The sequence below is a fragment of the Anas platyrhynchos genome, chromosome 2 (genome assembly GCF_047663525.1).
Source record: "Anas platyrhynchos isolate ZD024472 breed Pekin duck chromosome 2, IASCAAS_PekinDuck_T2T, whole genome shotgun sequence".
NCBI lineage: Eukaryota > Metazoa > Chordata > Aves > Anseriformes > Anatidae > Anas > Anas platyrhynchos.
In genome coordinates, this window is record NC_092588.1 from 74416907 (window position 1) to 74426885 (window position 9979).

The 9979-nt window shown below is 40.3% G+C and overlaps 1 protein-coding gene across 1 annotated transcript; it reads right to left on the reverse strand.

The window, feature by feature from the left end:
- Positions 1 to 1035: 1035 nt before the first annotated feature.
- Positions 1036 to 9865, reverse strand: FASTKD3 (FAST kinase domains 3). The gene is made up of 6 exons (XM_005024871.6): positions 8428 to 9865; positions 5211 to 5296; positions 4469 to 4631; positions 3914 to 3983; positions 2552 to 2666; positions 1036 to 1322 (listed from the first exon to the last, which is right to left on the reverse strand). The coding sequence occupies exons 1-6, from the start codon at positions 9863 to 9865 to the stop codon at positions 1224 to 1226; spliced, it is 1971 nt and encodes a 656-aa protein (XP_005024928.4). The 3' UTR covers positions 1036 to 1223.
- Positions 9866 to 9979: the final 114 nt, after the last annotated feature.

Here is a 9979-nt window from a genome sequence, read left to right on the forward strand (position 1 = left end):
TTAATATGATGCGAGAAGTCAAGTATATAAAGCAGTCCATTCTGAGCAGCATTTACCACTTTCATTTATATGACCAGCATGGTCCCCTCTTTCAATGAGTAGTGGCTGTGGACAAGAGGGCAGCGACTACTACATTCCTTTTCAACAATAAATGCTTCGTTAAACAAATCCTGCAGCATTAAATGAAAAGGAATCACACAGAGTAAAAATAAAGTGAGAAGGAAATGTTTTCTAACAATACCAGAATGCTTTTTTAAGAGTATGAAAAGTATGCCAGTGAAGAATGAGACAGAACATCATCATATTCTGTAAAGGTTATTTTTAGTTTAGTACAGTCAGTACGAATTACTTCTTTTAAGTAGTTTTTTCTATATTTACAAACCATCTGTGTTCGAAAAAGCTACGGGAAAATAAATGTTTGAGAACACCACCACCGTCTGGCCACTGTGAGAAATGGCTCACTTCCACCATAGAGTGAATCATCAGGATACGGTGTCAGTTTACTGATTTCTTTGCTTATGTCACGCCCTTCTCTTTCAATCCCTTCCCACCCCTCCTCACTTTTGAAAGCTTTTCATGTGTTGTTCCTCCTCCTACGTGTTTCTCATTCAGTTCTGAGTGATTGACTTCTCACTTTAGCACTCAGGTAGTGACAAAGGAATACCTTTCATAGAATTTCTTTCTTACTTTCTGTAAGGCATTACTATTTAGAGAACAGCACTCTACAACTCTTAAGTATGCGCTATAAGCCAATAGTGCTTGTGCAGCTACTATAAATTTTAGTTTTATGAAACCCTTGGGAAATCATACGACCAGCTATGAGTAATTTGCATAATTTCTTTTTATACTGTCAAGAAAAAAAAATTATTGGAAGGTAACATGGCATATTTTGTATATACAGCAACAGTTAGTATCCTTAAGTAGCCACACCAGTCTATATAAAGTTGTGAGTGTGAACCAGTGAAAATGAAAGGGAAACACAGTACTGACTGTTTGAGACTTTCATCTGCCCTGTAACAAATATTTACACAAAAGTTAAGAAAATATGTTGCTCTTTATTACTCTTTACATGTCAATTCTTCCAAATATTGGAAGGTCACACATTCAGAAGCTGAAATCATCTTACACGGAGTTACTTAGGAAACAGAATTGCTCTTCCACACGCAATATGTGCACTTCATGGTACAGGAGGTCAAGTTGTGAAGCAGTGTTATTCCCAAGTGTCAGCAGCCAAGTCCATATGTGTGAGGAAAGATTTTTTTGTGTAGATATTCTGCCATCTTTCTGCTAGTGTGTAGACTTTCTATCTCAAAAAATGGAACCTGGAAATGAAAGCAAAATAATTGCTGGAGATACCTTCTAATAAGCAACTGGGTAAGATTAACTTTCATTAAACAGACATATAATTACACATCAAAAAATTGTCCTTTAAAATTAAACACTTAATCCTAAACATATTATTGACCCTTGAAACTTGTAAGAATTACCTGAAGAGAAGTTACTGGAAAGCTAAGAATGACGTTCATTACAGTTTAAACTAAGTGAAATATAAAGTAGTCAGGCTTATGTGATAAGTGACTGTAAAGCGAAAAGGGTATTTGAAAATCTAAAAGTGTTTTGGTCTTGGTATTTGGTATGTACTCTGCTTTGTGAAAATTTTATTTATTATACAAACCAATCCTTTTTTTTTTTTTTAAGTCTTGTTTTTAAACTCCAAATTCATATCTTCTAAAAAAGTATTCAACTGAAAATCCTGCTTCAGGATCCTCTGAATCCTTAGGCAAGTCCAGAGGAGGGCCACAAAGATGATCAGAGAGCTGGAGCACCTCTCCCATGAAGACAGGCTGAAGGAGCTGGGGTTGTTCAGCTTGGAGAAGAGAAGGCTCTGGGTGGACCTCATAGTGGCCTCCCAGTACCTAAAGGGGGCCTACAGGACAGCTGGGGAGGGACTCTGCGTCAGGGAAGATAGTGACAGGACCAGGGGGAATGGCTTTAAACTAAAAGGGGAAATTTAGATTAGCTATAAGGAAGAAATTCTTTACCCAGAGGGTGTTAAGGCACAGGTTGCCCAGAGAAGCTGTGGATGCCCCATCCCTGGAGGTGTTCAAGGCCAGGCTGGATGGGGCTTTGAGCAACCTGGTCTGGTGGGAGGTGTCCCTGCCCAGGGCAGGGGGCTGGAACTGGGTGATTCTTAATGTCCTTTCCAACCCAAACCATTCCGTGATTCTGTGATCCTACCAAACTCTTAACATTTTCATTTAAATCAAGGTTTGAACTGCAATCACTGCAAAGAAGTACTCTTTCAAGCGGCTACTATTTGTACAGGCAGGAAACACTAACTAATCTGAGAAAAAAGAAGGAATTTACCTAACAGCCCCCCCAAATGGCAAAACTAGGCAAAGAGAACACAGTGTAGAAAGGACAAGATTATACCTGCCGTGGGACCCGGTTGCAACCACAATTTTAAGTATTATGCAGTAATCATTTTTCACTTGTTTTGTTAACTGTAGTCCACTGGCTCAGGATGCAAACTGCTGTCACTGGACTTTACCTGCACAACTTTATAACCAAGTAATTGAAGATGCCTCCGCTTGATGGCTTCCTCTCCCAGCAGATTGTGGCTGTTAATACAGAATCTGTTTCGACCATCAACACACAGGGCAATTCTAAAATCAAGCACAAGTATTATAGATCAGAAAGAAGTCAGTCATTTTAGTCTACACAACTACTGCAGTCCCTAAGAAGGATTAGACAATAACTCCTCTTATTCCCTAACACCTCTTACAATTAAACATTGTAGCATGGAAGTTACCTACTTTAGGCCAATATAAATCACTCAATTTAAAGCTGGGGGATGGGGACTGAAGCTTAGTGAAACAGATCTGAAAAGCCTATTTATATGCTATAAATATAAATTACTATACAAGTTAATGATAAGAGTATGATATTTTTAACACTACTATCAGTAAGCTGTTTTGAATTCTTCTAGTAGGAAAACTGAGCAAAATACTTGTCTCAGCTCGAAAACATTTCAGCAACTAACTTTATTCAACTTATTAGGGATTCAAATTAAACCTGTGCATATGGTTGGCAGCATCATGGACTGCAACTATACTTTTTCCTATTTGGTTATATAAAATTACATTGACTTAAAATAAAATTTGTTTATCCACTATAAAAAACATTTTCAGTAGGTTAAATATATTGTGACTTTATTTATACATGAAAGCTGTAGTTTTTTAAAAAATTCAAAGCTTGTTTTCAAACATTTAGATTTTTGAAAGCACTTATGTTACTCTGTGAGCCTTGTGAAAGTCAAGCTGGAGAAAACATAACCTCTTCTAAGAATTCTGCTTTATCCACAGAAGCAAAGTCGCAAACACAGCACAGACAGGTTGCCTAACTTTGTAGCTACGGTTTCTCATACCAATCCTTGTTTAACTTGTTTTTAAATACGTATGCATCTTTTGATGCAAACAGTGTCTGTGGCAAATATCCTCATTACACAGGATCTCTTAGAGAAGAACATTTGTGAACTCAACCTGTTTTAAATTGTGCTAAATCTTTTGCTTTTTAGTCAGAATAAATTTGGTTTTGCTTTGCAAGAGAATTAAGATCAAAATACACGACTGTGAGTCAAACCAGGATTACTTTGATCATGACTGTCACTGGGTAGAAAGACTAATTGTCTGACAACTTAATGTCATGAGGCAAGACAATAAGGAAAAAGAGATCTCTCATTTTTACAGACTTTGCCCTTTTGCCAAACGTTTCAGTGTGAAATTTCAACTCTGATGAGTGCAAAATGCAAGTGCAAAACTCCAATTAACTTTAATTTTGCTATGGTTTCACTCTGGGTGTTCTTTAGCAATGTTTACCAACATTTTACCCATGCTTTCTGTTATTCTCTTACCGTTTGTGTACCTCCTCACATTGAGCAGCAGGCAAAACAAAGCCTTCTTCGTCTAATTTAATCTCAATATCTAGTATAGATGAAAAGATAAGCAAAATTAAAACCTGTTTCATTGTAACAAACTGCTTACTCTAACTCTGGTGCTCTGGGCTGCCAACCTTCCTGCCTGCCATTTCTCTACTCATCACCAAAGCAGAGATCAGGCAGTTGCCTCAGTGGCACTGTCTCATTTTGCTTTACACTATAAAAACTGTTTACGGGTTAAGGAAAAATAAAGATCACGAGTTAGAAGCTATTTTCAGTGCAGATGGTTTGTAAATTCAAAGTAATATTGTAATTTGTCTCTCTCCTTTCTTTTCTGAGTCCCCTCATTTTCAAATGTCCTACAGTTACCTTTTTATTCCATTTTACTTTTTCCATATTTGCAGTTAAGAATGCATACAAAGGGAATAAAATCAACCTCATTTTATTTTTGGAAAGTAAAGTGAAAACAATAGAGTTTTGACAGTGTAAGTACACATTTCATTATTAAGCTGAGGAACTAATGTTACTTACCAACTATATAGAAATACGGTGTTGATACTTCCGAAGCAAAATACATTCTTTCCTTCAGTAAATAAAGTAGTCCAGCCTTCACCCTTTTGAGGAGGTGAAAATCCAGAGAACAGTGAGGAGTGAGAAAGGCCTTCACTTGATACTTTGGAAGGAGCTTGGGACCCTATAAAATGACAGAAAACTCAATCAAACTAAAGAAAAAGGGAGATAACCTTTTTGCAATTATATTAATGCACCGAAATGTATTCTGTGCATTTCAAAGCCATGTCTAGGGAGAGACTTACAGTCTTCCAGTATGACCTGCTGGAAAGTTAAAAAACAAACAAACAAGAAAAACATGCAAAAAAACCTTCCCCTGTCCCCCCTAGAAAAAACACCAAAATGTCCTCGTCAAGCTGAACGTATCACTCAAGAGAAATGCACAAGTGTTTCCATTCCTCTGCAGTAAGGCCAACATCCAAGTGGCTGATTTTTTTGTGGTCCAAGTCAAAAATAAGGGAATAGTTGTTGGAAGTACACAAAATACACTTAGTGCTAGTGGGTTCTGTCAAACATGTATCAGTCTGTCAAGACAGACAGAAATTCTTCATATTTCCACCAAGAAAAAAACAAACAACTGTTTAGCTGTTTTGTCCAATTCCAATGTTTTTATGGGAAAGAATGTGTTCAGCTCCTACCAACAGGGCCCTTATGACCGCGCTGCCTCTTGTTAGCATCAGTTCTGGTTTTGTACCTACCATACCTGATAAAACGGGCACTCCAGGGTAACGGTTAGAAAAAGCCGGGTTAACTGGGAGGCAACAAATCTGTCCAAACCAGGTGGCTGAGCTGAAAGAACAATATTCAAGTTTTCAGGTGAATCTTCAGCAAAGTATCTTTACGCCTACCATCATGCAGAAGTTAGGAAAAGCAATTCATTGAAATGTGCAGAAAAGCTACTTGATCATTATCATCCTTGATGCTTACCTGAGTGAACAGAAAGATCAGTTGTGAAATGACGTATTTAGAAAAATTAGAAACAGATTTACAGAAATACTGTCAACATAAAAGTAGAAAGATCTTGGTTAGGATTGTCCAATTCTTTCACACACAAAAAAAAAAAAAAAAAGAAAAAAAGAGGATCTGAGAGATGCAAGATGTTTTACAGGAAGGAATAAGCTTGAGTGAAAGTCTTGAAGAAATAGTCCATTTCCTTCTTCCTCCAACCCCTCTCCCCAAGTTACCTTCCCAGGATTTCACTGTTTCACTCAGGTTTTTTATCTGATAGTAGTCAAGAATACTGAATAATTTCTGAAGATTTGTTTACAACTGTATACTTGAGGCATCTTTCACCATAAGTGCAAGGCATTATCACAGAATGGTAAAAAAAAAAAAAAAAAAAAAAAAATCTGAAAAAAAAAAAGTAGGATAAGATGCTAATCATGCCAGTCATCTTTTCAAGTTCCTATTCTGAGCTTTGACTATTCCAGTGGAACAGCTTTACACTGACTTGAAACAACACTCAAAGTAACTGGTACTCTGAGGTTTCTCATTTCCTAAGTATCAGCTTAAGAACTTTAAAACACATTCTGGTTAGTAAAATGGGAGGAATGTCTTCTTCCTAAAAATCAGCTGCTTAAGGTATTTCACATTGAACAGCTAAAAAATGAGTGACTTAAGTCCCTAATCATTTTCAGAACTTGACCTTTTATAGAGTGTAGTTAACACAACAATCTTAGCTGAGATCCAGAGAGGGACCACATCACAATCTAGACTAAAATAATTAAAAAATCTGGACAAAGGACCACTCTTTATGCCTTGATAAAACGTGAGCGTTAGAATACAATTTATATTTTCACTTGGATACTTAGAAAACAAAAGCCAGTAGCTAAGAATAGGCTGGTGCATTACATCCCTATTATGCTTTACCAGCTCATTTTTATTTTAATTAAGCCTTAAATTATGCACTGCAAATTATTTTTTCTCAGCTTTATCCATTTACCCTTTTCAGTTTTCACAAGCTGCTCATACTACAGTATGAAAGATAAATATGACCAAATTGAAAGCAAAAATATAATACAGTAATTTGTACCTTGGACATGGGACAGAACACTAAAGATAACAGCTAAAGTACACACCTGCTTCTATTTCGACCCTACCTGAAAAGTTGGAAACAATTCAGCCTAGCAGAAGTTACTTATTCAAGAAGAATAAAGTTGTAGACTCACATGCATGTAATTGACCTTATTTGAATCACAAGGCAAAACAGTATTTCAAAAACACATTGTGTACTTCCAGAGATCTATGAATTCTGTGTCAGTAGTTGTAACATGCTCTTATCAATAACAGTAATTCAAATTCTTTTTGTACTAATGCTACACTTAACTTCTAATATTTGTATTATTCTCCAGCAAAGTTTAAGGATTTATATACGTATTTTTAAATACAACTATACAGTTGGTCTACAGCTCCCTCACGAGGGGAGCGGAGGGGCAGGCGCTGAGCTCTGCTCTCTGGGGACAGCGACCCAAGGGAACCGCATGGAGCTGGGACAGGGGAGGGTCAGGCTGGGCATTAGGGAAAGCGTCTGCACCCAGAGGGTGGTCGGGCACTGGGACAGGCTCCCGAGGGCAGGGGTCATGGCACTGAGCCTGCTGGAGTTCAAGAAGCGTTTGGACAACACTCTCAGACACATGGTCTGATTTTTGGGTGGTGCTCTGTGGAGCCAGGAGTTGGACTTGATCTTTGTGAGTCCCTTCCAACTGAGGATATTCTATGATTGTACAAACAATTAATTACTTCTGTAGTAATAGGCGAGCTTGCTAGTAAGCTCTGGAGCAGTTTTTGTAACTTGTTTAGCATATTATAATTCTGTCCCAAATTTAAAGGCTCTCAACAGTTCTTCCTGACAACTGTGATCACGTACCTTGAGTCAAAGCTGTGGGATAAGTGCTTTGGGTGCACAGGAAGATATCCACAAATAAGGCTTATGCAAAGTCAGCGGACTTCATCTTAAAGAGATAGGGACTAAAATCTTAAATTTAATCAGTAGCACACAAGCAGGAGAGGTAACTCTTTTAGATTCATATTCAGTACTACTAGTATTTGTACTGTTTTTTGAAATAGCTCTTTCCTTGGGCTAGCCCCTAGTAAAACACCTGAGAGCCAGTTCCAAGCCTAAGGAATATGAGATCCAATTAGTAAAGGCAAACAACTGTAAGAAGCAGAAAAATGTACAGAAAAGTGACTTGTCCAAAGCTGCAAAACAAAGGGCTGGCTGCACAATACAGACGAACAGCCAAGTCTCATGATGCACTATCCAGTGTCCTACCTTTATGCCACATCCCTCATGTGGCAGTCATGTCAACAATTCGGAAAATGAAAAATGAAATTCAGAAAAATGAATCCAGAATCACTAAAATATTTTACATCACCCATTAATCACACTAAGTATCATCACATCATCCACTTATCATTAAAAAATCCACCACTTTTGCTTTCAGTTTTGCTGGTTCCATAACCAGTCTCACTAGTCTTTCCAGCCCCATAGCAGCATCGCCTCACCTCAGTGAGAGCGTTCACAAGGGTCACTGCATAGGCACAGAAGTTTAAACAGACAGAAGTAACATATTTCTCAACTATTTCACAGAATAATTTAGCATCTATAACTTGTGTAAGATAAAGGACAACCATAGGGAACAGCAGAGGGGCAGTATTTTTTTGAAAAGGCAGAAGGATTAGCTGAAATAAAAATTTTCATGGCATTTAAAGTTCCCGTTCAAATTCTGCTAAATGATACAACTGTAGCTGTGACCAGGAAGCAACAACCTTCAGCCTCCTGATCACAAGTCACCGTAATCAGGTCCTTGTTGATTTGATGAGATTAGACAGATGCAAGTGGTAACAAATGGGTGCTGGACAAGAGACAAACCATATAATAGAGAGAAACAGAACACTGCAGGAGACACACTGCTCCTTACCTTGAAGATGTTGCAGAAAATAGGGACTAAATATTTTTGGCAGAAAATTTACTGGATAACGCTGAATAAGGACACACGAGTGCAGCAGGTTCAGCAAAGTGTGAGGCTGAAATTGACTAAAACGAGTATGTAGTACAGTCTCAAGCTTCCTAAACAAGGAAGAAGCACTTGGAGGAAGATAGTTAAGAGTCCCAAATGGGGCAATACACTCAGCAATCTGGCTGGTGGTAAATCTGTCAGCATCAGAAATGAAACATTCTGCCACTGCATCAAAAATAGGCTTAGAAAGGATCGTCTTTTGGCAGCAATACTGCATCACTTTGCTGACTGTTTCAGGATGCATGGAAGAAATGGACTTGGGTACGTGTGTTTCCAGTGCATCTGTAAAACTTTGTTCACGATGTCCAAAGTACAGGAAGGCATCCAGTACATTTACCAACTCATCATCTGTGAAATAAGGAACGTGCTTCACAGAATGCTTACAGAGTGCTATGACTAAGGGAACTGCCTGAGTCTGTTGGAGAACCACCAGTGAATTCAGTATTATGCTCGTGAAATTTGGGCTTAGCTGGTCAGCTATGGCTAAAGTGGCGCTGTTCATTCTGCTTAGCAGGTCGTGGTATTGTTCCCCTTCCCTGACAGCCGCCTGCAGCATCTTGTAAACCACCGTCATTTCCCTAGGAGTCCAGTTCTCGATGTCTTCTTCCTGGATGCGGTTCACGATTTGTTCCAGCGTGGCACAGCCGGGGCCTTCCAACTCCAGCAAACTCTCTGCCAGCGAGCACTGATGCTCCACAGCCAGCTGCCTGGTGGCGAGCCGCTCCTCGCTCTCGGAGAGCAAGCTTGCCATCAGCGTGCTCTCCGGATCGATGCGCAGCTTTATCAAAGCCTGCAACGCGTTCAGCAGCCCGGCGTTGGACAGCTTTGAGGCTTCGTATTCAAACTGGAAGCACAACGCCTTGAAGACGTCGCTCTCTAGAAGCTCCTCAGGGTTTTTCAGGCCGTCCTCATCCACCTCAACTTCAGAAATCCTCTGCAGCGCCCCCGAGGCCATAACATCGGACATGACCTCCATAGAGCTGAGGAATTTAAAAATCTCTGTGGAGGTACTGAGGCCGCTCAGCTTCCTGAAAAACACCTGCTCATCCATCCACCTGCCGTGGGCTTTGGGACCGCTCCCGGCGTCCCCGCAGAGCTGCGCGGTGTCATTGGCACAGAGCGCCTGTATCCGCAGCTGGACGTGGTTCTGGCGACAAAACATGTACCTGCACCGATCCCCGGGGCGCAGCTCCCTCACGGCCACGGCGCTGGGGGGGTCTGGGGGCTTGCGCTGCCCGCTGGCACTGCCCAAGCTTTTACCGAGGGCCAGCAGGACGCGCCGGCTGGCCGGCGTGCCGGCAGAGCAGGCACGGAAGCTCTTCAGGCTGGCCAAAGCCATGCTGGCCGCGGCGTGCCCTCAGCAGACACCTAGGAGGAAAGAACAGGCGAGTGCCGTGCGGCGAAACGCGCTGAAGCCCTGCCCGGCAGCCGGGCTGCGGCTCCCTCCCTCCCT

Coding starts and splice junctions, on each gene's coding strand:
- FASTKD3 (XM_005024871.6), bottom strand. CDS start 9,865: ATGGCTTTGGCCAGCCTGAAGAGCTTCCGTGCCTGCTCTGCCGGCACG. Junction 3,984..4,468: donor ACCGTATTTCTATATAGTTG/GTAAGTAACATT, acceptor CATCTATACTAG/ATATTGAGATTAAATTAGAC. Junction 2,667..3,913: donor TGTGAGGAGGTACACAAACG/GTAAGAGAATAA, acceptor GCTTGATTTTAG/AATTGCCCTGTGTGTTGATG.